The 27261-nt window shown below is 44.4% G+C and overlaps 1 protein-coding gene across 1 annotated transcript in view; it reads right to left on the bottom strand.

The window, feature by feature from the left end:
* Positions 1-26726, bottom strand: part of LOC104471404 (disheveled-associated activator of morphogenesis 2-like) — a gene marked incomplete at its 3' end in the record, with an annotated part of 50780 nt that extends 24054 nt beyond the window's left edge. The window contains exons 1-2 of the mRNA XM_010086740.1: positions 26522-26726; positions 7034-7123 (exon numbers count right to left, since the gene is read on the bottom strand). Of these exons, the coding sequence (XP_010085042.1) occupies positions 7034-7123; positions 26522-26695 (264 nt within the window). The remainder of the gene's footprint in view (positions 1-7033; positions 7124-26521) is intronic.
* Between the last annotated feature and the right edge of the window lie 535 nt (positions 26727-27261).

Here is a 27261-nt window from a genome sequence, read left to right as displayed (position 1 = left end):
ACCCAGCTGAAGTAATGCCGCGGTTTGCAAAGGGCAACGTCCTCCCACTGTGACTTACCAGTGTCTGGAGTTTTCCACGGAGCCATGAGCTAACTGAAAGCAAGTCTATTTTCAGAGAACTCACTTGAGAAATTCCACATTTCAGACTCTTTCACTAGCAGTCTCCTGAGCTAAGGAAGTCGTGCGGTTGCTCAGACCAAAAGTAACCATGGATCCCATGCACTGGGAGGGAACCGAATCACATCTGCTACAGCCCGTTTCACAGAGTCGGTCTCACAGCAATAATCCAGGAGCCAGTAGGTTTCACAGACCTTTACTCTTCCCCCCTTTCTTTACAGAGCCATACAGCTGCTTTCCTAGTTTGATTTGTGGTCATTTCAGAGAATCACAGAACAATTTAGGATGGAAAGGGCCTCGGGCAGAAGGGATCTGCTCAAAACAGATCTAACTTCAAAGTTTGATCAGGTTGTTCGGGTCATTGTCAAGATTTCAACATCGAGATAAATTAGAATCATGGAATGGTTTGGGTTGGAAAGGACCTTAAAGCCCACCCAGTGCCAGCCCCTGCCATGGGCAGGGACACCTCCCACTAGCCCAGGTTGCCCAAAGCCTCATCCAGCCTGGCCTTGAACCCCTCCAGGGATGGGGCATCCACAGCTGCTCTGGGCAACCTGGGCCACTGCCTCACCCCCCCGCACAGGGAAAAATTTCTTCCTAATATCTAGTCTAAATCTGCCCTCTTCCAAATTAAAATGTTGACTGCAGAGCAGAACTCTGCAACAGACTTCTAAAGCACTGGTAGGAAGAGAAGCAGTTTTCTGATGCCCCAAAGACCTCAGATAAAGTCGAATTCTCCAGCTCCCATGCACAGGGTGGACTTTGCCCTGTGGTCTTCAGATATCCTCATCCTTTAGCCAGCAACACGCTTGCACTGGAGCACTCCAAGTCCCACACAGCTTCTTCAGCCTCCTACTGTCTACCAGCTGCTTTGCTTTGAGGCTGTCCCGTGTGCTGGAGGGTGACTGTGCGTTTTCCAGACTTGTCAGAGGAAGAGAGAGCAGAAGCACCCACCCACGTGCCCTCCCCTTGAACGCTTCACGCAAAGCTGGGAGAAGAACTCTTATGAAGTCACATCCAAGCCTTGGCCAACTGGGATTCCTTACAAATGGCTTCTCAAATGCTGTAGCAAATCATCTTGTGTGTTCATGTCTGCTGCTCCCATATACAACATGTGGAGTAACAACTCTAAAGAAAGGAACTTATAAGGGACACATTAAATGCTCCTTAAAGCTATAAATCCATAACCAAAACAGTTTAATATTCCAAATCAACAACAGACTCTAAGAGTATTTCAAAGAGGAAAAAATACTGCAAGAAGATAGAATTGAAAACAATACAACTTCAAACCACCCACTTCATTTCTTACGAGACAACCACGTGCTTGGCACTCTCCATACAGAAAAGATGAACCCCAAGGAGCTTTCATAGCTCAGATCAGACAATACAAAACCCAAACCCCACACTCAGACAACACAATGGTGTGATCTTCATCTGGTATATTGTATCGCTAAATGAGACCAGATGAAGAGTTGTATTCTCTCTTCTTTAGGGAATATCTATCTTCCCTTGAATAGCTCCTCCTGCTAGTTGGAACCTGAAGAAATGAATGCTTTCCTACAGCGAGAACTGCAGAACTCCCATCTAAATACAACAGATGCAATGCAGCTTCTTGGTCTTAGAGCCTCCATATGAAGCCTTAAATGCACAGGAAAGACTTCAGGGTTTTGGAAGAAAAGCCTTGCCAGTCCCCTTCAGCTGAGAAATAACAGCCTCTCCATCCTAACCAGGCTGAAACTTCACTTCACAGTGCAAACACACAGAACAGAGCAACCCAAGAACAAACAGCAGGTGCAGGAACTTGCACTCACTTCAGAAAGTTTTCCCCTAATGCAAGGACTCCAGGTTTTATATTTGCATCCTGCTTCTGCTTCATCCCTGGTAAGCTAAGGTAATTACAGCAAAGGTGCAGAAGCATCTTAGAATTCTCTAGCAGATTTTATATTTTTTTTATTTACACACATATATATCTATGACTTTATACTATACATATGAATTAATTTTTATATTTACAGGTTGAACAGGAGGATGAATCCAAGTTATAGGGTGAACTGCACTCTCTGGAGGCTGGAACTGTAGCTGGATTTCAAGCAGGGTTTATAGCAGCAATGCAGCTCAGTTTTACCTAGAGCTCTGGAGGAGTCTGAAGGCAGGCATGGGCATGGAGGTGACGGACAGAAATAACCAGCTGCACAATACCAAGCTATACTTTTCACTTTTGTTTGCTGACAATGCTAATGTCAAGGGCAAAGCTCAAAGAGAAGAAAGAAAAAAAAAAAACAACAAAAAAAACCCCTGACATGTAGACATTATCTTCATTAATGTTAGAGAGCCAGCATGGGACCAAAGTGAGAGTTTGTGAAATTGAGCTGCAAATGGGATAAAAGAATGCAGTAAAACTACTAAAAGTGAAAGCCTGACTAAGGATAGGATCCCCCAGGGCATTCTGAAGCCTAATGCAGGCCTGGATGCAGCCCTCACCTTAGGAAAAGGGAATGGAACACCAGGTGATGCGGCACTATCTGCTGCTGCTTTGGTGGAGAGGTGTGAACCTCCTCCAGAAGGGCATCTGGGGCACTCTGCACCTGGGCTGCAGCTTCACTGGACCCCCCAGTGACTGTGTGATGCACAGAATTCCTTCCACTCCATCCCTCCTGCTCCTTGCAGTGAGCTCTCCAAGCCTGGGGACTTCACCGCAAAATCCATCCCGACAATAATGCATGAGAAACCAGACAGGTGCCACAAGGGAAAAGAGTGAACCGTGCTCAAACTGACAAAATATTCAGATATATGTGGGTGGATGGCACGGCCAGAACAGTGCCACAAAGTTAGGAAACTTTGCTACTCCTTCTTTCAGGTAGAGAGAAATGCATAATAATGTCAAGTTCTTTGAAATTGTACAACAATTTAGATCAAAGACTTTTAGAACCAAAAGAGTTTCCTGACTCCTCATATTCAGTTTAGTAGGTTTTTTTAATTCATCAGGTAGATGAAAAATATAATTGACAGATACTAAAAAAAAATAATTGCAGAGGATGGAATCATAAGGAAATTATCTTTTCTGCATATTGGCTATTACAGCGTATGGTTCAGATAAATTGTCCTTCAGAATTTTTAAAGCCTATTTTGCTATTGTGGAGAAGCCTTTTCTCTAGATCTGTTTCCCATAATAGAAAAAGTATCATCAATTTAAGGATTATAAGCATGTACTCTTTTTTCAGATGCCATAAATGCCTCTTTCCAGAAAGTTGCAGTGTGCTGATTATTACTTCAATACTTCCATTTGAATTATCTCACTTGAGTGGGTAAAGCACCATAAACTCAAAGCAGCTATTCTAGGGTACAACTAAAATCAGAAGAGCACAAAATAACTTCCAAATATCTAGGAGAGCTCAACATAGTTATTAAGATTGAGGTTTTTATTGGTTTTGTTAGTTTGGAGAGAAGCTGTACGACACAGTTAGTCCACTTTGACAGTATTTTGGAAAGAGATTTGCTACCAATTCGTCCTTCAAAGAAATCCAGAAGTAAAAACAAAAACCAAAAAAAAACCCCAACAAAACCAAACACCCACAAAAAAAAAAAAAAAAAAAATAAACAAAAAAACCTAAAAAAACCCCCAAAAAACAAACCAAAAACCCTAAAAACCCAACCAACCAAACACACACCACAACAAAACACCTAACTTGTTTAACTCTGCAAAACATATCTGCTTCCTACGAAAATCTGCTCAACTGAAGGCTTACAAAATAGTCTCTGGAGGCAAGAAAGGCCATAAAAAGAAAGTAACTTAACTTGCTTTCCAACAGCAATAAGTCCAAGAGCTTCTAGGATTGTACAGAAGGCAATAAGCAGTGTGATGCTTGCATTTGTTACTCTTTTTTGGGATCCCAGTCTGAGCTCATTTACAGGTGAAATAATTGAGCTGACAACTTTTTCCTTCCAGACCATTATTTGATCAGTCTTTAATCAGATTCCATACTTTAGTACCAGCACTGAGTAACAGCAGTTTTTTAAACCCTGACATCAAAAATTTTCCCATTTAAAATAAATACTTCTGAAAGCGTGGTCTACTGCTTGATCTCATTCCTGCAAAACACGTAACTGGAAGGAAATCTAGAGATAATTTTACAGGAAGGAATTACAGAAAAGGATTATATGTTTTATGTAAGTCTAAATTTCATCTGATGGTGAGACATGAAGACTACCCTAAACACAAGTGGAATAAAGAATCTGAACCGGGGGACGATGTCATCACTTGCGTTCTGTCTACATATGGCTTTACTTACAGCTCAGTATGGTGTCAGGGGAAGTTCATAGCATAGAGAAAGAGGCAATCTGGAACGTGAAGTGGTGGTGGTTTGGGTGGAGGGTCAGGGTGCCATCGCTGATGAATGGTTCTTCAGATGCAAATTAAGACAATGGCTACTCCTTTAGATCAGATTATTGGGGATTTGGTTTTAGTGCCAATGGTTTCAGATACAAACCCAGAATAACCCCAAATGATCAAAGGAAGCCTGGCTGCATGATCCTGTGTGAACGCTGCTCTGTAGGTATCAGCCACAATCACGACATTTCAATCCAGAACTGCATCTCCTCTGAGTACCACAGGATGCTGATCAGCACGCTATGCCCCTGGCATACACCTTTAAATGCACAGATGTACATGTCTTGTCCCATTTCTTTAGAAAAGCTCAGCATCAGAAACAGGTGGAAAGGGTTTTTTGATACAATAGGGACTTTCTACTACCACATTAGGAAAAAGTACCATAGAAGATTACATCCAAAGTCTAACGGCCAAGAGAAATGGACAGTGTACCTACAACGACTGAGCTTCATTTTTGGAAGTGACATTTATTTACTTAAGACAGCCCACTAATCACACCACCTTCGGAGCAAATCTGGAAGCTCAGACCTTGTTACTTTTAGACAGGAAAAGGCATCTGAGATTAATGATCGTGAACAGCTCCCTCAACCATCATTTCTCTGTCCGTGTAAAACAACGATGATAGGTGGAGTAAGGTAGTCTGCTAGAGACAGATGTGTCATCACCCATCATCTGCCTGCCTAGGAGGGAAACAGTGAATAACAACGGACAGCTAAGGTTTCGAGCAATTGAAAGGATCTCCAATGTAATGAATAGACATCTGGCAGCAGCATCGTGTTCCAGTTAGCACATCATTTTGGACAGCTGGAGTTCAGCTAACTGAGGTTGCACTATAAATGCATTATAAAAATTTTCCAGTATGCAGCTCCTTTAACTCTGGAGGGCTTCAGGATTCTTATATCAAATCCACTACTTTAAAAAAAAAAAAAAAAAAAGGGAAAAATATGTGTAATGTAGTGAATCCAACCAACATATTAAATACATTAAAGCCTTAAACTTCCTTCCAAGGCTGGTCCAGGAGGTGGAATGTGTGGTTCTCTAACACGGCTACAAATAGATCCTCTCCCACCAGAGCTGAAAAAGCCAGCTGAGCCGGCCAGCAAAAATGTAAAGCAGTCACTAATCACAGCAGCCTGCACCTTTCCTCCACTTGCAAGCTCTGTGTACCAGCAGGAAGAATGGAGAGAGCACCAAACGCACCTGAGCCTAGACTGCTCCTACACACTTCCTCAATTATTACTAGCTCAGAGGCACTGTCACTAATTTGTTGCTATTAGCTTCCCTGTGTGATGCATTTCAACCAAAAGCAACACACATGCAAAGCACCCATCTGATTGGTTTGACTGAGATTTTCTTTAATTACATGGTAAGAAAGCTATTTTTTTTTCCACCTCTGATGAAAGCAAGGCAGCAAACCTGACCTCAGAAGGACCGTCATCAGCCATCTTTGATATTGAAATCTAAACCTCCTCTTTCAGTTTCTGTTATAGAATCATGGAACCATGAAGGTTGGAAAAGACCTCAAGGATCATCAAGTCCAACCGTCAACCCAACCCACTAACCCATGTCCCCAAGCACCACATCTACACGTTTCTTGACCCCCTCCAGGGATGGTGACTCCACCACTGCCCTGGGCAGCCTGTTCCAATGCTGGACTTATGTATAAAGACGGATGCTCTCATAGCATGACTCGCACATAAGGGAAATAAAACTAACCAAACTCATCACACCTTTTTTCCCTAACATTTATTGTTAATGAATACATGCTATTGGGGCTATCGTTGTTTCTGTGTTCCTAGAAAAACATTTCCACCACACCACTCCTGCAGGAATTCCTCCTTTACAAGCTTCACAGCAGTGGTACAACTCGTCAGTTCACTTGGCCATCATTCTGCCAAGGTGTGATACACCAGCCTGGGATTTACTGCCCCTCTCACCGGTTTGTAAGACATTTGAAGACCTTGAATGGAGAAGTGTTACATAGAAATGGATAGGAGCAGGTCTTCACTTTCCAGTGCAACATGGAACACTTCCTACAAGCTCTAGAAGACCTTGAACTACCAAGTTTTAAGACATCACTATTATTTCGTACTTTACAGATATTTGAAGACAACCTGAAAGATTTCAGTAATACATTTTCTATTCTAAGCAACCTACAAAAGTTTTTTTAAAAAAAATCCTTAAAACATTTCAATGATAGCTTTTCTTCCAGCTCAAAGGAAAAAAAAAAAACAAAACAAACAACAAACCAACAAAAAAAGAGACCCAAAACCAAATATGTAAAAGATTCAACATGGAACAAGGTATGACTTTAACTTGTTAACATTCTCTTCAGAAATCACACATGTGTATGCTGCTTGTAAGAAAGTTGTGCCCTATTCATGCTGATAGAAATCCTTACATCACTCAATCATGTTCTTGAGTAAATAGTAGATAAACATGCAGTTCAAATCTAGATGTATATCAGCAATTACGTACATGCACACAGAATTTATTGGTGAGCTACTTCAATCGGGACAACAGCATTACCTTCTTTTTGCTGCAGTAAATCTGCCATTTCTTCTCTGGAGGGAGTGCAAACATAGCCTCTCTGTTCTTGTCTGTGAGATCCAATTCATCCTGGAAATTGGGAAAAAGAAAGACAGGAAAAAAACAGTCAACAGCTGCATTGGTTACTTCTAACAGGTTGAATGGAATCTGGACCAGGTGTGTTGACTAGTCTTCAATCAAAGGGCAGAGGACTTAGTGGGTCTCCGATTATTGGTTTCACAATTTTTACCTTGCTACTGCAAGTTCTCCTTGTCAGAGCAGAACCCATGAAGGGAGGCACCCTGAACAACTCCTACATCAAACTTCTGTTACTAATGATCAGTTAAGGATGGGAAAGATCACATGAAAGGCACCAAGTGAAAAACTCTAGCTTATGCAATGCAGACATTCTTTACAACTCTTAGAGAAAAGCTAAAAATTCAATACACCTTTTTCCTGGCCTGCAGTACTGCCCAGGTCTTCCATAGAAGGAGAAGAGTAGAATCACTCTATCTTTAAAAAAAGGTCACGAGACTGTTGTCTAGTGGCAGTAATGTCAACAGCAACCTACAGGTTGAAAAGTTTCTCCAAACGTTTGTCCTCTGAACCACACAGTCCCCAGCTAAAAGACAACCAATGTTTCAAACACAAAGGACATATCTCCACACAGCATCACATCAGGTTGGCCAGACCAGAAAATTCAGTCTCTGATAAGAAAAGTGAGTTAAGGGCACACATCTTTTTAGAGCCTACCCAACCTTACATTTGTAAAATGAAGGATAATGCTATCATAGAATCATGAAGGTTGGAAAAGACCTCAAGGATCAAGTCCAACCGCCAACCCAACCCCACCCAGCCCACTAACCCATGTCCCCAAGCACCACATCGACACGTTTCTTGAACCCCTCCAGGGATGGTGACTCCGAGCTCTGTCACGAGCTCCCTCTGGATACACCACTGAATCCCCAGCTCCAGTTTGTCTCCTGTAAAAGGTGGATAACAATAGACTCCCTTCCTATACAAGGTGTCTCTAGAATCAAAGCAGAGACTGCTCTTTGCTCTGTGTTCATTCAGCGCTGACCAGTTTCAGGTGCTAATGGGAATTCAACAAGAATGGTCTTCATAGCAGCAGCCTGCATGAGCAGGGACAAGCAAAGACATCTAAAGGAGAACTTCAGCAACAGAAAGACAAGCTTCCAATAATCAGTTTTGGCAGAGTTTTCTTTTTCCTATATATTTGAAAGCGTTTCGAGAAGGAAGCATCCAGGGGACCAATATCAAGATGCCATTGCAGGGCTGAGAACGCTGCACACGCCGACTCTGGCACCCACAGGAACCCAGCCCGAGCTGAGACAATACCTCTTTAACTCAGCCCAACAATGGCTCATTTGGAAAGCGTTCAGGGCTAGGAAACTTGTGAAAACAGTGAGCTAAATTGCACACTGAGCCTGGTAGCGGCTGATGACAGATTTAAAAGCCCACAGAGATTTCAGCTGCAAAAAGGTACAAAAGAAATGCAAACAGTAACAAGGCGAGGTCAGTGCCAGCAGCTCAAGGTAGAAGAAGCTGAAGGGTTTGGGTTTGTTTTTTTTTTAAAAAAACAAGAAAAAGTTTAAAGGCAAAAAAACCCCAAACTTTAGCTATGCAAAAAAAAAAAAAAAAAAAAGAGTGCAAACCATGTGGAAATGTTTAGGGTGAGTTTCCAAACAAGGGGGCAGCCAAGCGAGGCAAGGAGTTTTATCCTTGCTACACACAATTAGAAAGCTCAGGCCAGGATCACATTCTTGGGGGGAGAGGGAGAGTGAAACGACATGTAAGGTCTTAAGACAAGCGAAGGAATGCTGTTGGAGGTCAAACATGTGGGAGGGAAAGGAGGGGCAGACAGGGAGTCAGAAAAGCCAGGTTTGGAACAACCACCAAAGAGGCCAGAATATACATCTGAAGTGAGCGGGCTGGGCTCAGATAAATTCTTAGCAAAATGATGATTGTTTTATTGAACTGCTTAATGATCCTAGCCTTTTTTTTTCCTTTTTTTTTTTTTTGTCTTTTTAATAAAGAGCAACTAACTTGGTTTTCTAATCCTTACTGCTCTTTCTGGAGTCTGGTGGCAGATCAGTCAAGCAGCAAAAGCTATTCTCAGAAACTGTGCACAAAACGGAATTATGATCTCAACTAATCTAGTTCAGGATAACCATTTCATCAAGAGAATGCTCTTATTGTCTAAAAACCACCCAGAGGGCAGGATGCTGCCACTTAGCAGCTTCCAGACACTGCCAGTATCAGGGACATAAAGAGCACTCTGCCTTCAATGGGGCAACGAGAATATGCAACTTCCAGTCTTGTAATTTTGCATCCTGACAGCATTATGAGGAGGCTGAGAGGAGACCTCATCACTCTCTACAGCTGCCTGAAAGGAGGGTGCAGGGAGGGGGGTGCTGGGCTCTGCTCTAAAGGAACAAGGGATGGGACAAGAGGAAACGGCCTCAAGTTGCACCAGGGGAGGTTTAGGCTGGAGATTAGAAAAAAATTTCTTCCCTGCAAGAGTGATGAGGCATTGGAACAGGCTGCCCAGGGCAGTGGTGGAGTCACCATCCCTGGAGGGGGTCAAGAAACGTGTAGATGTGGTGCTTGGGGACATGGGTTAGTGGGTTGGGTGGGGTTGGGTTGATGGTTGGACTTGATCCTTGAGGTCTTTTCCGACCTTCATGATTCTATGAAATGTAGAAGTACACCTCCAGCTGACATGAGATAAGGCACCGACATCTCTGGGGCTGTACAGGAAGGGAAGCAGTGGAGAGAGATCAGGGAGGAGGCTGTCAGTGAAACAAGCCTTTGCAATAGAGAGTCCAATCCAGCATAACCATTATCGCTTTAACAGGTGGACTGAGTAGGACCACACTGCTAACACATTATGTATATTGCCTGAGAGCTACACTTTTACATTAACAACAGTCCCAGGAACCTTTATTTTTCAGTTCACACTCTGTATGTGTGAACTGCAAACAACAAACAGGTCAGTCCAGTGGCTCACATTCCAGTGGTGCTTCTGCCCATCAGGAAGGGAGGGAGGGGAGGAGCAGAGACACTCTCCCAGGTCCAGAGGCAGCTGTCCAAAAAGCTGCTTCCAGAGATAACTGCAGCGAGTGAATTAAAAAGAGAATTAAAAAAAAAAAAGGAAAAAGAAAGAAAAAAATTGGTCTCTTCAGATCTCAGTCTCTTTGCAAAGAGCTTATGATTCCTCCAAGTAGAAGAGATAAACCTTCCCTATGGCATCACTGTGTCCACCTCCAGGGGACAGTATAGGATTGTTCCCCTCCAGTTTTCCTTCCATTGCTTTGTTCAATCCAGCTCACCAGGCTGACGCGTAAGAGGCAGCCTGCTGGAAGAGTGCACATTTCCAACACTGAGGAGGTCGATGAGGGCATTCTGAAAGCCTGCCTGTCCAAACTGTCGGTGAATGGAGATCATTTGACGGCACAAACTGCCTACACTCATGCACAAACTGGAGCAATGAGCAGGGTAAAAAAAGTACCGCTCAGCAAAGCTCCCTAAAAAAAAAAGAAACGTTTCACAGGCTTTACCTGATATGCAACTGCAAATATTGGAGGGTGACTGAGGCAGGCATCAAGAGGAGTGAACCTCCCTCTCCAGACAACAGCCAGTTCCCATCCTGCCTTCCCAGAGCTGTGCCTGGCACAACCGCCCAGCTGTACCCACAGCAGAACTCGATGGCAGATGGAGTTTCAACAGGCAACAGCACCAGCACCCACACAGCCAGCACCTCTCCAGATGCAGCAACATCAGTTAAAAGTTCCCACTTGGGCACCTGATATATATTCGAAGTCCACTGATAACTCACAAAGAAGCAGCAAAACAACCCCCTAAACAACCCCTTCCCTCCCCTCAAGCTCTTCTATCCCATCCCATCCTAACCCCTGGAATTAACAGCAGGCTTTGTAAAGCGCACGGAACCAACACACTGTATGAGGCTGGAGAGGAACATTTTGATCAGTTTCCCAACTGATAAGAATTAGGCGGATCACTGGAAAGCACCTCTGGGTGTCCATGCATTTGCCTACACATAGTACCTGTACATGCAGTATATGTATGTATGCCACTTGCACCTGACACACACAAGAACTATATGCATAGGACACACCACATAACACCTGCCCATACCTACAATGAATCATCATTACATTTGTGTGTGACCATAGAATCATAGAATCATGAAGGTTGGAAAAGCCCTCAAGGATCATCAAGTCCAACCGTCAACCCAGCCCCACCCAACCCACTAAACCGTGTCCCCAAGCACCACATCTACACGTTTCTTGAACCCCTCCAGGGATGGTGACTCCACCACTGCCCTGGGATGAAACCACTGCGCAGACAAGAGCTGCCTGCTGGCATGGGAAGCAATGTATACATTGCAGCTACTGCCACAGATCTGGCTGTAAAGCAGAAAAGCAGACAAACACAATGCTAAGATTCCATGAGACTCTTTTTCCTTCTTGCTCTTTCAAGAACCTGTGGCTTTAAAACCCCCTTCAGCACTAGGGGACCAAATCTCTTGATTCCCAGTCATAACAGTACAAGACAGAAAACACCTGATGTTGACATACTGGAGGATGTGATTCTCTTCTGCCCTGCCAACACAGAAGTTACTCATTCTTAAAGCTCAGCAGCAGAGTAAGAATTTCATCCATCAAGGACACTGCATTTTTGGCAGAGAAATTTATCATCTCCCAGAAAGTCAATTAAGACCCATCCCTCAACACACCCCCAACAGCACTGCTTCCTTTTTTCCCCTCTTTAATCATTGCGTGACTGCTCCTTTGCTTCCTGCAGGAGAGCTAAATCCTCTCTCTCCTACTCCTCAAAGCTCCCCGGGACTCGACAGCACACAGGTCCATCTAACCAGCAAGGCCCATTGTGGCAGTCCCCTCTCATGGGTCACTAGAAGCATCTGCTGTTCATTTTTCTGCCCTTCACAGGCTAACCAACAATCTGCTGGGCCAAACAGAAAGAATGAGGAAAACCAGTACCTGCATATGCACCAGTGCACACAGATGTTCAGAGAGGGAGAGATCAGCACTTAGATAGGTATCCTGAAAAATGCAGGGTTACGATACGGGTAGAGCAACAGAGACACTCCGTGGATATGGGTGGGCATACGAGGACAGAGGTTTGGGGCTCTTCATCCTGGAGAAGGCTCCGGGGAGACCTTAGAGCAGCTTCCAGTGCTGAAAGGGGGCTACAGGAGAGATGGGGAGGGACTCTGCATCAGGGGGTGTAGTGACAGGACAAGGGGTAACGGGTATAAGCTGAAAGAGGGCAGATTTAGACCAGACATTAGGAAGAAGCTTTTCACCGTGCGGGTGGTGAGGCAGTGGCCCAGGGTGCCCAGAGAAGCTGTGGATGCCCCATCCCTGGAGGGGTCCAAGGCCAGGCTGGATGAGGCTTTGGGCAACCTGGGCTAGTGGGAGGTGTCCCTGCCCATGGCAGGGGTGGCACTGGATGGGCTTTAAGGTCCTTTCCAACCCAAACCACCCTGTGATTCTATGACAATAATGCAAACAGTTGACTACCATCAGGGCTTTTTCTGTTCAGATGGGCTACGTGTCCATGGCAGTGAACTGGAATAAGCCAAATGAGAGGGATGGGAATGAAAACTGAATAGTCAGGCTCACGTCTAATCCAAATCCCTGCTGCTGCAGTTTAAGCCTATTACTCTGGGCCCTATCAAACACAGACGTGGTGAGCAGATTGTTTTCCTTCCTCTTGGTAACAGTCCTCTTGATAACAGTTTTCAAGGCTATTAAAGGCTGCTGTAATGTCCCTCCTCAGTCTTCTTTCTTGAGGCTAAACAAGCCCAGCTCTATCAGTCTTTCTTAGAGGTCATGTCCTCTGGACCTCTCATTCCTCTTCTAATTGACTTCTGGGCTCTCCCCAGTCAAAGTACATCCTTCTTGAAGTGCACCGTTCAAAAGTGGAGACAGTGCCGAGACCTTACCAACACTGAGTGTAGAGATTACTTCATGCATCTTCCGGACAGCATGCCTGGTTAGATATTCCATGAAGACAATGACTTTTTTTTTTTTTACATTTAAATAAAGAAACCTCTCAAAACCTGCTTGACTTACATTCACTCGTGATCCACTATAATCCCCAGTTTCTTCTCTGAAGGAGTGTCCACACCTGTCTGCTTCCCATCTTGAATTATGAGACTTGCTCCATGTTTTGACAGTCCCCATTGAATCCCATCCTTTTTTACACAATTTCTTCAGCTTCTTTTAAGCTTGTCTTTTAACATATCCACAGTGTTTACAGCCTATGACATCTGGAAAGTTAATAGGTATGCTCTGTATTCCACTATCCAGACAACTAAATGAAAACACCAAACAGAACTGAAGCCATTAAACCTCTGCTTACAATCACAGAATAGTTTGGGTTGGAAAGGACCTTAGAGATCATCCAGTGCCACCCCCTGCCATGGGCAGGGACCCCTCCCACTAGCCCAGGTTGCCCAAAGCCTCATCCAGCCTGGCCTTGAACCCCTCCAGGGATGGGGCACCCACAGCTTCTCTGGGCAACCTGGGCCACTGCCTCACTATCCTCACAGGAAAACATTTCTTCCTAATATCTCATCTAAATCTGCCTTTTTTCAGCTTATAACCGTTACCCTTTGTCCTGCCACTACCCCGATATGCTTGATACATCTTTCTACTGTGACAGGTTGCCAGTCCTCTGGGGCAAGTACATTTCCCTCTACATTCTGACTACACACAGCATTTCAAATACCTCTCTCAAACAGGGCCTCTAGTATCACCATGCGTAACACTAAATAACAATAAAATCTGCTGCTTCAGCACAGTGCCCCTTCCCCGCCCCTCATTTCCTTTCCTTCTCCTCCCCTCATTTCCCCCTCCCCGTGCCAGGGTTTAGTTTTCACGCCAAGGTCCTTTGGATGAGCCCCTGGATGGGAAGGTAGGTGTGGGAAAGGTTATTAGGAAACCCATCTCAACGGCTACCTTTCCGTCCTCCCCACCCTCTCCCGTCCCTACAAAGTCTCCTCTGTTCTGTTTCAATACTAATGAGTTCAGAGGAGGTTGCAAGGCTGGAGCAATCCACAGCCGGGACTGTGCCAAAGCACACAGGCACACACCTCTCTGATCGTTTCCTGCCCAAACACAGTCGTGCTGGCTCAACCCTCCCAACGTGGGCTGGGAATTGCTGCGGCGGCCCCGTGCCAAACGCAGGCTGACGTTCCAGGGGTGCCGGTGCCACCTACTCCCCTCCTCCCAGCTTTATCCTCTTGCATGCGTCCTATTTGCCATATGCCCCTATGGAGGAAAACAAGGGTAAGTCAGAGCTTGGCTGACCTTTAAATCTCTGATAAAATATTACGTAAAAGGGCAGGAGGAACTGAGAGGTCGGTTAAGAATTTAATGAGCAAAATGAACTTCCTATCGAGCTTTGGTTGTGCAGCTCAGACACACACGCTCAAGTTTATATGCAGGGTAAACTCAAAGGAACGCAAATAAACCTGCACCATTCCTGGCATCAGTTCAGGTTTACACAGCTAGAAGAGAAACCAGAAGCTGGCTTGAGCTCTTCTCTTGCTCTCTGAATAATTACTCCAGATTTAACAGTGCAAACCAGAGATCAGAACGTCCTTAACTCCATTAAACTGAGTGGACTTACTCTGGATTTACACCAGGGCAAAATATTAATCAAATTACCTGCTTTAAATTGTAACAGAGACTAAACCTCTCGACTAGACAGCCTATAACATGGGCTCGTTCGACAGTCTGCAGCACCACTGATCACCCCAGAGCAGCTGCAAGAACACCCACATAATAGAAGCCTCCTATCTTCTCCGAGGTGAGGCAGAAGGTAATTCCACAACGCTCTTCGCTCACATAAACTGAGTATTTTAATAGTCCAACACTGAAGGCATGACAGTGTGTTTGGTTATGCACTCACACCCTCTCCTGTCTCATTGCTCAAGTATTCTGATAATCAGAGCAGCAGCTACTGCACTGACATCACTGGGCTCAAGGAAACACCAGCCAAGATGTTTTTCTCTAAATATTTCAAAGAAACAAACCATCAGAAATTTTCACAATATACAGCAACAGGAACAAGAGAAGGATGAGCATTTTCCTTGCAGAACAAATTCATCTCCTAACAACAAATCACAACTGCATTTACTATCTGGTTAAGCATCTGTAATCCACACGTTCTCTCACATCATTAACGTAGAAGCCAACAACTTCACGCCGACCGACAAACCCATCCAGCTGCTGCTCTCTGGACAAGATGTAATGCTGAAACACAGCCGCTGAAGCAATCCCAATGGATTTTCCATGACTCAGGGATCTCCCTGGACACCTTCCAAAGTGGGAAACTGCAATCTGCTTTCCCCTTCGAATTTCCTTTGGAGAAGTTACTGTTCAAACCCTCCACCTAGTAAACCATTGTGTAACCTTGTTGTGCACGCTGATCAATTCTTTACAAAAGGTGTTTGTGTTATTAGTCTGGTTTTTTGCAGTCAACAAATGATGAGAAACCGTGAAACGAAAAGATGCCCTTAAAAAAAAAGTGTTTTTAATCTACGACTGCATAGAATATCCAGATGTTGAAGAGGATCCTTTGCACCCAGCACTGGGTCCACATGGGAAAGAAAGGGGAGTCTGCCCAGGAGGGCAGCAGAGGCTTGTATCAGATTCTCCCTTAAAAAAAACCAAAAGAACAAGAAGATAAGGGGTAACGGGTATAAGCTGGAAGAGGGCAGATTTAGACCAGACATTAGGAAGAAATTTTTCATTGTGATGGTGGTGAGGCAGTGGCCCAGGGTGCCCAGAGCTGCTGTGGATGCCCCATCCCTGGAGGGGTTCAAGGCCAGGCTGGATGAGGCTTTGGGCAACCTGGGCTAGTGGGAGGTGTCCCTGCCCATGGCAGGGGGTGGAACTCGATGATCTTTAAGGTCCTTTCCAACCCAAACCCTTCTGTGACTCTATAAGAGCAGGGCAATGTCTATGACAGGAGGCAGCAGCAGAGATTTGCTCCAGAGGTCTTCAAATACAAGACATGTTGCCACTGGAAGACTCCTGTGCTGCCCGTGACCTACACGTGCTGCATCTTTTCAGCACCTTTTCAATCTGGCTACAATTCTGGACTAAAACTGGTTTAAGAAGCATTAGTATTCCTTGTTTCACACCAGGGAAACAAACTCACAAATGCATGAAATGACTTGGACAAACTCGCAGAGGTACCTAGGAAAAAGATGGAACACTCTTGAAATCTCTTTTCCTTCCAGCAAGCTTACAGACTTTTCCATTTACAGTGAGCGAGGTACCTGGCATTAAAAGCTGCGGGTCAGTGGTGTTGCAGTGCCAGGTGGAAGGCATCTGTCTGTACCTCCTCTGGACAAAACATGCCAAAGAGAAAGCAGCTGTGGAGGCAGCCTGGTGCGATGAGTGACAGAGAAAGCATTTTTCTGAGGCTTGCCCTCTGTGTGCTGCTGAAGGGATGGGCAGAAGGGCCACTTATCTCCTGTATTTACCGACACCAAAAGCTCCCCTTTACCCATTGCAGAGGAAGGTGCCAGGAAACTGCTGACCTGAGAACCTTGTGCTGCTCCAGCCACTGTCTCACCTTGTGCTCCCCACCTTGGGGTCTCGCAGACCAGGCACATGGCAGGAAGAACCCGTTTCCCTCCAGCACTGGAATAGCCATCCCAGATCACCTTCATAGCTTCCCCGAATGCTAAACAACCTGGAGCACTGTTTGAAGGCACACTCCACCTATAGAAGGACACAGGGGCATGACATAATTGTGAACCCTTCTCTGCCACTCTCCTTCAGGCTATACGATACACTATCCAAGCAATTATTCTATCTGATATAAATTTCTACCGGATGAGCAAATACAGTCAATTTGAGTCAACACATTAAACAGATGATCCTTCATGATTGTTATCTACTCCTCCATTTAATTATCTTATTTTGTTAGCAGTTCCTCCTAAACCCCAGCTACACTCACCTCAGCAGGGATAACTCCTGTCCTGAAAAACACCTGCATCCATCATCTTTCACAACCTTTCCTCCTCATGGGAAATTTCACCGCTTCCCCAGCTTCAGGTGGTTACTTTTTACATTGCTATTTTGTGTTAAATTTTATAAGGACTTCATTATCACAGGGACATGGTTCCCCCTTTCTTGCTCAAATCAGGCTAAATAACAAATCATACCTCCTACACCATCTCAGATCTGGCCCTTCTTCTATGAGCTGCAGAAGAAACAGACATCTGTCATTCAGCCTCCCTTCATCAACGTGCATCTCGATTCTCTCTCCTGCCCCACCGGGGGGAGGGTGACTGAGTGGCTGTGTGGTGCTTATTGCCAGCTGGAGTTAAACCATGACACCTCTCTAGAAGGTGAGGAATAAGATGACTTGCAAATCTATTAAGACCTAATACAGCTCTGAACAACGTAAGACACTAATAAAGAGGAGTAAAGAAAGGACAGAAAACTGCAGAAGGGCAGGAATCATACCTGCAGAAGCCATTTCAAAGCAGTGGAGCAACAGCACATCCCCACACTGCTGCTGTTGGCTCTTTTTCTACAGGAAAGGGCAGAGTCTGTTACTCTAAGTCAGCAGGCATGGAAGTGGCAGGAACTATATGAGAATGCTGGTTCAATTCTAGAGGAATGGTAGGAAGTTGTCTACTCTGTATCCATCCAAGTGGAGCTGGAAAAGCTTCAGAAAGCTAAGATAAAGATAAATTAATTTGATCCTTCCAGATAGCAAGTATGACTCCTACTATCAATATCATCTCAGTGCTTTATCACTTCAGCAGCCCTCAGACTCAATACAGAAAGTTCCTGGGTCTTCGTTATAGCCATGATGCAACACAAAAACCATTCAAATATTAATGATGTCTTACCAAGGAAAAAGGCCACAGCAGAGCTTTCTGTTATTTTTTTTTTCTTTTTATGTAATGCTGCCTAACACTTGCAGCTATGCCAAAACAAGACAGTGTTATCAAATCAGCTGATAAGGCATTAGAAACACATGGACACAAGATTTCTGAACAGTAAGAACATCCATCCTATCCGTGGCTTAGGGGACAGGACATCATGACAGCTTCCAAAGCATTCAGTAGAGGGAAGACACAAGATTTACACCTTAGCACATCCATTCTCTAGTGGAAGGATCTGTTCTTTCCTCTCTTTTTTTATCCCAAGCTATATATCTGCTGTGCTTCCAAAAATCTAGTACTTCTGCTCTTATGCCCTGGATGGACTACACGCATTTCCAAGAACTACAAACCAGTGCATCCCTGCACAAAAGCCTCATAACTCCACGGGTACTTTGGTACACACCTATTGAAGATGAGATGTGTAAAGCAGACCTGATATTATGAAAAATCTTTCTTTGAAGAGCAAGAAGAAAAAAAACATATCCTGGATATGGACAAGCAAAAAAAAAAAAAAAAGTATCGCTTGTATGTATAATCTTGGGCTGAAGAACTGTGCTGGAAAAATAAAGGAACATCTGTGCATAAGAGACAGACCATGATACCATGAAGAGCTTTTGCCTCCCAGGCCTCAGTCTTCAGAAATCTTAAACCACCCAGCGCTTTTGTCATCATTATAATAGAAGACAAGTGCATCCAAGTGCATGAAAAATGTTAATCTGACAACTACAAACTAACCCAAGGGAAAGGAAAGTTTCTGTGGGCTGGCCCCCATCAGCGAGGAAAGCAATCTGCTGCCTCAAGGCTCTGCTTTTTTTGTGCCTTCAGAGACCGGGTATTCTACTCAGATGGTGATGCTAAGCTGCCTTCTTGGATATGAGCCTCCGGTCATGAAAAAACCAGCTTAGTCTCATCATCGGTATTTTCTTACAGCCTCCACTGGAGCATTCTCATTAAGTGCAAGAAAGGAAGCAATAATTGGGGTGGGGAACCTCCACTGAGCCAAGGCCACCAAAGCCTCCCAGTTTGCTGGAGTCAGAGCTCATCGTATGAAAGTAAAAACGAAGGATCTCTCCAGATCTTGATTGCTTTTGGCACTACACGACCTTCCTGACGGATTAGGTGCAATCATTCATTACAGAAAAGCACAGAGGAGATGGGTGCAGGGAATCAAAGAACTTCCTCTTATGGGCAAAACAGGACAGAGGCACTTTTAATGATGGTTGCAGAGAAACTGGCATTTCTCAACAGCTCAAAGCCACCAGCCTCTCAGAGGTGTAGTGGGAAACTTAAGTTTACATGCAGGGCAAGTGACACAGAAAGTATTCAAAAGAATGCAGGAAGAGGACAAAATGACTCCAAAGAGTGATAATTTGCAACTGAACTACTCAAATCTTGGCAACATGCCCAAACTGAAATGTGATTAAATACGGTTATCAATACACACGACATGTGTTTGGGGTTTGAAGTGAGGATCCATGTCTTTCCAAGCCCCTTAAGTGAGAAACTTAAGGACTAAATGAGCTTCAGACACGGAGGATACTTTTCTGGGAAGGTGGTGCTCCACACTGGGAGCCAAGAGACAAAACGGGCAACGCCGTGTATCTGTTCCCCGGAAGCCTTACCAGGGAGTTGGGCGAGAAGTAGAAAACTTTGATCTGTCATCGAACAGAGAAACACAGCTAATGCCCTGTTGCACCTACATATACCCACATACATTGTCCCTATTCCCATGAAAGCCCACAACAGAGGCGTTTCCTGTACTTTTTACCCCATAAATACTCTTGCAGGTTGCAGAGCCAAAGAGGGGCCTCACGAACACTGCCACAACGAGGACTTGGCAAGCTCGAGGGGGACTGGTGATATATTGGAGACTTATTCAATGTGGTGAAGCCTAGTTTTCATCTGAGGTTTATGTTGTATCCATTACATTAAACAGCTTGCAAGGGAGAACTAAGCGTAAGGGAAACTTGCTACTTCCAACTCAGCTGTTTGCAGTGGGAACTGCTGCTACACTGACTTCGGTTTGGAGCTCATCTCCGTGCGGCTCTGGATGCAGGTGTGCTATTCACTGTGTGCCACGTTGATGCCTTGCTCAGAAATTATTTTCCTTCCTCTGATGAAATAAATAAACAAATTCTAAGATACCTCCATGCTGTACCTTAATGTCTTTCAACATAAAACTCCTTTTTCTTTCTTTTCCCCTCAACTTTCTCCCCTCTAGGAAGAGAGAATATAATCACTTTATTCTCTGTGAAGGTAGAGAATGAACAGATGTGGAGAGATGTCACAGACTAAGCAAAGAGCAGAGTTCTCCCAAACCATCTATGGTTGATCGCTTCATCCAATGCTACTAGGAGTGTGTCCCCAGTGACCCCTCTGTTCCTTTGGCTCTGTCGTGAGAGGACGAGCAAAGATCCCAGACACGTGGATGGCTCGTGCTCCAAGTAGACCAACCAACTCCTTCCACATTCTTCAGCTTTCTGACACTAAAGTGCTGGCAACTATTAGCCTGGAGGATTGAGAAGTCAAGAGATAGCAACAAATGTCACACTAATTCCACAGTTCTGTTTCGGGACAAGATGAAGAAACTGATTACCTTAGGAAGGGATTAGCTAAATGGGCTGAAAAACCAAGTGAGACTCGGGTGGTGGGAGAGGATGGAGAAAAAAAGCAAGAGCAAAAGGTACAGTAAAGCAACTGGCATCTTGCTCTAGATCTCCTCCTTCCTCAGGTGGCACAAGGCATTACGAGTTCCCATCACAGTTACAGAAATTACCAGAGGATTCAGAGGTTACCAAGCTGCTGCCTCTGCTGTTTGGACTCTCCTGCCACACGTCCTCCTCGTGTTTTTCACCTTCATGGGAGTTCCTCCATCCAGCTCTTATTCCCAGGGGACTGAAGGAGAAGGAATTAACGTGATACTCCTTTTCTCTCTTCTCTTTACTGCCATAGTCACTGCCATTCCTCCCAACCAGAATCCTGGGCTAGCTTATCTTTAATTCAGAAATCAAGCCAACTGTGATGCTATGGAAGCCATGACTAAACATTATGGGATCAGAGGTGACAAGGTGAGAGACCAAGAGCTGAATTTCGGGTTTTGTCAGGAAGAGGAAGGTCCTTGTGACTGCTGTTTCAGGGCACTGCAAACAGAAACCAAGGTTAAGGTTTTAATCACGGTTCCCAGCATGGGCTGAACACACTGAAGGCACTTGATCCCAAGGGAAAAACAGATTCAGCACTTGGTTTTATCTTAATTTCATTGCTCTCAGGCAATACTACAAGGGAATTTTTTTATTTTTTTTTATTTCCAGTGGCCTCAATGTTCATGAACACAAAGCAGTTGTGTGTGCATCTTCTCTAGGACAAAAGCTGGGGTTTTGTAATAGGGTCAGAAAATTGCATCTCTTCAGAGAGAGAAAGAGAGAGAGACAAGAGTGTATGTTGCCTCATTCAAGCAGCAACCTACCTCTTTCAGCAGCTATAGAACGATGGGACCTCATATGGGGCTGTAATTCCAATGGACAAGCAGCAGCATAAAGGCAGGCCAAAAGAGATGCTGAGTAATTCTGAAGTTTTCAAATACAGAGAGTTCATATGTATTTATCCTGCTTCTCAACTGTAAATAATGTAATTTAATAGGTACCTTTAGTGGCATAAGTGGAAAAGCCTGGGAGGATGGTAAACAGTAATGTGAATAAAAAGCTTTTGTGAATCTCTCAAGTCAACAAAACCCCTTATTTAGGGACTCTGATGAAGAAGAAACAAAAAAGAACAAACCAAAACTAAAAAAGAAATAGGTTCAAATGCAATGTAAGAGAAACAAAGCATAAGAGGAGAATCCAGTCAAATGTCCCACTTGACCTAAATACTGGAATGCTTCAAAGGCAAGCCTAAGAGGGGGTAACAACAACTATCTCCCGAACCTTTCCCAGTGTAAGAATCTAATGTGGTGCAGGTAACTCAGACAAGGATATTATCATTCAAGCTTGGAGCTTCTAATCATACGACCAACTTTGAAAACAGAAACTCAAAAGACAATTCCTCTTCTTCCCTATGGACCTTCCATCCTGAAATAAACAATCTTGAACTCCATCTTCAAATAACATGACCACCTCAACAGAGCCACTAACAAGAGAAACAAAAAGCCAAACAACAGAAGCACAAGCTCTTTACACAGGTCTTTCCTCTGTGCTAGTGTTCTTTAATTTTTTTCTGCTTTTCCTGAATTTCCAGCATTTAAGTTACCCTTCTTGGTGTGGTCCAAGTTCACACCTGGGATCAGGTTGCTGGTGTAAGAGAGATCCAGAGGGCAAAATTTTTCATGTCAAGCAGCACACTGCTCTTAACCAGAAAGAAGAGTCCAGCACTCTAATATGGAGCAAGAGGAACCAGAATCCACTGTGACAAGAACACACCACTGCTAACAAATATGAGCAAGGACATGGAGAAGTTGTTTCATGAAAAAAAAATTATTTCTCCTTGCCTTGAAATAATTCTTACAGATTTTTCGGCAGTTCCTGTTCAGTCCATAGATCTGAACGAGGAAAACACATGCACGTAGCACAGCCATTTTTGCCAGCAGGCACAACACCAGTTTGGCGCCCGCTGAATGGACCACCAGCTGCAGCAGCACTTGACTGCATGGTAGGATACACGGTGCCAGCTAAGAGGAGAGACTGAGGAAAAAAAGCAGAAGTGATGCTGGCTAGAACAGTCTTGATGGTCAGTTAGAGACAGTTCTACAATTTATGAGGTACAGGACCACTCAACACACCCTGCTCACTAGAGCTTCTCTTCCTCGTCTGTTCATGGAAGAACAGACACTAAAGCCAGCTGTTCTCCCCTCTTTCAGCTGGGTGCATGAAAGTGGCCCTTTGAGGGGCAAAGCTTGTGGTCACAAGTGTTTGCTTGCTTTGTGTCTTGTGCATCTAGGCTTCTGATACTGACTTACTTGTACTGGTAACACCGCATTAGTCCCAAGGCAACCACTGCCAGCAGACAGCCTGAGAGCCTCTTCTCCTGTCTTAGCCCAAACAAAATCAGATCAAATCATGCTGAGCCATAGTCTTCATTCAGACCTACTCCCTATACATGCTCCCAATGCAGTAAATCAAGACTGAATTTGGCCCATATCAGGAGTAACCCCTTCCGGTTCAATTTTCTCATCAAAGAGACAAGGCTTAAACACAGCATTCAACTTCACACAGCACAAGTGCTTGATGCCCATCACAGACGTGTTCTTCTGGTTGAGCACCATCGAGAGAATCATAGAATCATTAAGGTTGGAAAAGACCTCAAGGATCATCAAGTCCAAGCAAGAGCAGACATTTCAGCGGAAATCAGCATCAACGTGTCATGAGACAACCACTGCCTTGGTCAGAGTCGTGAGGCAGGTGCTGTGACTCTGCTGGCTGGTCTGGGTGCATCCCCCAAGCAGAGCAGCCCATAGAGGTATATTTGCCTCAGCCTGGAGTCTACATGAGCAAGTTTGCAAGCTCTGGAGGGGTCTTGCAACTCCATCACAAATAAAAGATCCCAACACATTCCTAATTCCTCCTCTTGCAAAATGGACATCTCCAAATTCACTTTTTCTTATATTAAAGGACCACAGGAACAAGAGAAAACATGTTTCTGACCCTCAAAATGTCCCTTTTCCTCAGAAAGGCAGGTAGGACCATACTGAACATTTACTGGACTGGAAAATTCATCACAAGGGAGTCTCTTCCAGCATATCTAGGCTTAGCTCTTCTTGCCATTAACTCTTACGTGGGGAAATGCCCCAGATTTTAACTGCAACAAGGGGGAAAAAAAAAATAAGGCTTTTAAAAATTCATTCAAGCACACCAAAGTTTCATTCTACCCTTTGCAGAGCAGATGGCAAGATGAGGCTATACCCCCTGGGCCTGCTTCAGGGAGCTAACACAGATGCTCCTCTCCCTCCAGACCTCAGACGACGTTGGTGTCATCATTTCACCGGGGGATTTGGGTCAAAAGGCTTTACACTCAAATCTGGTTTTATATAGTACAAGTGCACCCAGACTACACCCTGATAAGCAGCGGGGAGGCTGGCACACAGCACAGAGCCCTTCCAGGTCGCTGATTTACACCAGCACATTTACAGACTGAACCTTTCCAATCCAATTAACATCTCATCTGAGCTGTCGATACAGATGGAGCCTGTTTTATTTTAGAATCTCATGGAACATGCATTAATCCGGGCCTGTGGACAAACTAGCCCTTCCAGGCAAATTCTGCATTCTGCCAGCCCAGTTTCCAGCCCAAGGTCTCTCACTCGTAAACTGCTCACGTGTCACCTGCCTCCCCAGGAGCTCCTATGGATGTGCACATCCTATCCGAGCACTTTATAAAAATGTGCAAAATACACCATCGACCTTCTGAAGAACAGAACTTTCCTCTCCCAGCTCACTTCTCGTGTAACGATGGGGCTAGGACACTGCCATTAAATATAAGAACAGGAATATGACCCATTTGCATTTCAATGGCTTCATTTGTTTGAAATCTATACGCCAGGCTGTCAGCACATTTAATACGTTATAAACCAACAACTCACAAACTTCTGGGGCCAAAAAGTTTTACAGATCGTCATGTATACTTGTCATTAAATTGTGCACCAAAAACATTATAAATCACACCGTTTAACAGACTTCCAGAAAGCAGCTGTGAGCTGTTTTGCCACAAACACATGGAGCAGCAGGATTTGCCAGGCATCAAACAAAAAGCTAAAAGCACCCTTAACACCACCACAAGCTCTCCAAGTCCTCGTAGAAACCGATGCCCTTCTCAGCAAGTAAAAGCCTAGCAGCAACTCAAACAGGTCTTTGACCATGACCCAAAGGTGAACAAGTTCAAGTTTTAGCTCGCCAGGTTTGGGAGCAAAGCCCATCTGCTGGGGAGCTCTTCAGGAAGGCTGGATCGAATGCTTCAGCAGATCTTGGTATTGGAGGGAGGTGAACTGATTAAAGCCTTGCACGTGAAAACCAATTCTTGGGCAGCATCCAGAAACAAACTGACAGCAGAGCAGGTTACAGGTGTACTCATGAGAGATACCTGTCAGCCAGCAGGATCCTCCCCAGTCCGCTGTGCTTTCCGAGAGGAATTCAAGTAGTCACACGTCAAACTGACTCAAATATAGACCAGGATTTTGAGAGGTGTCTGTAAGAGATTCTCCACCTGCTACGTAGTCAGAAGCAAATAGATTCTCTTCTGTTGCAGACACTATTCTTCCTGAAACAGCTGCAAATCCCCCTGACTCCTCACCACACTCCCAGCATGGAATACTGCAAATGCTAGAAAACTGTCACGGGTGCTAGGGAAAGGGGCTCCAGTTAATGGAAAAGAAATCCATACCCATTGACTATGTACACAGAAAGCTACTTTGGCTGAGGAAGTCCTTGAGCTGAAAATTGTTAGAGGGTTGGAAAGGCCACCTCATGTCCACATCCTACATTCTTCCCTAGGCATCGGCTTTGCACCCCATCTCAAAACAGGAGCCTGGGCTAGGTTGTCAGGCCACCGAGGTGACAAGCTAAGGCTGTCCCTGTGTTTGGTATGGCATTTTGTAGTTGCCCATATGTTAACCACCACTTGCATACCCAAATTATACAGTTATTTTCATTGCTATAGCACTTGGAAGCCATGATAATGGACAAGAACCTACTGGGGTAATGTCGTAAGTGTAATGTAGAAAGATTACTGGCAAATTCCTCTGATTCTAATATTTTCTGCTCTGTTCTTCATTCAGTAGCACCACTCAGGCACATATATACTTACAGGTGCCTCATTTTAATAAACTCCAATCTCAGAGATAGCTAATCAACTCCATCCCATTGAACAAGAGGTAAAGATAGCAAAGTCCTTGAATGCCAGGCACGGATAGCACGTGCCTGCTACTGGAATCCACAACATTGCCCACAAAAGCAAATGACAGAGTTCATCTGAAATAACCGCATCCCTTCCTGTCTGTTCTGCAGCAGCACCGTTTCATGGTTCAAAGGCAGATGAAACATAATTAGCACAGTCACCTGGTTCTTATACCTCACCAGCAGTACGTTACTGATCAACGGAATGGTATAGTCCTTTTTTTATAGGGCCACAAACCCTAAGATTTTCCACTGCACTGTATCATACAGCAGATTTTATCCCAAAGCTGTTAACAAGAAATTGACCGTCAGGGATTCATTCTCTGGAGAACTTATGAGGTTCCTTCTAATATGCCCAATCCTACACCTGGAGAATTCCATAGCATAATAATGAATAAATCAGCATATTTAAGCATTTTGTTATACCCAGTGCCACTGTCATCCATCCCGTCATTTGTCACCTTTCTCCCATCAGGGAATTGGTTATAAAAGAATGAAAAAAAAAAAAATATCCCACAACTGATTTTTTTTCCCTATCCCTCATAAGTCCCTTTACTCCTCCTTCGAAGCGAGGAGTTCATTCATCCCCTAAAATATATCAATCCACCAGCAGAAACTTACCACAAGTTCGGAGAATCTGGCATTGAGCTCCTCTGCTGGTGGGATTGGGACAGAAAACTCAAGAAACTGGAGGGGGTTATTGTCCTTGAGGTTGATTTCAGGGAGGTCACTACCTCCAAAACAACAAAGAAACCCCAACGCATGGCGATTCCGCTTCCGGGGGGCCATGATCATGGTGTATGATGCTATCTTCTGATCATGTTCTGCAGGAAGAAAAAAAAAAAAAACAATACAGTAACAGCCATTAAATGAGAAGCAAGATACTGCTGGATCTGTGCAGGTCCAATGGATAACAATGGTTACCACTGGTGTAATAGCTGGAAGAGGACAGAAGGGTCTGAGACACAAAAGAGCAAAATCAATACTCAAGCTAGACAAGGTAGCTAAGCTTTAATATGGTATTAACATGTTCTCACACGGCAGTGTAGAATCACTTCTTCCAAAGTTTCTGGAAAGGTTTTAAAAACTCAGCGTGGGATTTCCCAGCAGATGGATTTATCAGTAACGCTCAGTAGCCAAGGTTGGATGCTACCACTGAATGCCAGCATTGGCCTTTTACTGCTACAGTAAAGGAACCAAAGTACCAGAAACAAAAAAGCCTATATGTCAGAATTTACCCAGAATAAATTGAAGATCATAGAATCATAGAATCATTAAGGTTGGAAAAGACCTCAAGGATCATCAAGTCCAACCGTCAACCCAACCCCACCCAACCCACTAACCCATGTCCCCCAGCACCA

This window comes from Pterocles gutturalis, unplaced genomic scaffold, assembly GCF_000699245.1.
Source record: "Pterocles gutturalis isolate BGI_N339 unplaced genomic scaffold, ASM69924v1 scaffold16466, whole genome shotgun sequence".
NCBI lineage: Eukaryota > Metazoa > Chordata > Aves > Pterocliformes > Pteroclidae > Pterocles > Pterocles gutturalis.
Note: the sequence above shows the minus strand (reverse complement) of the source record. Positions and strands in the feature narration are given on the sequence as shown.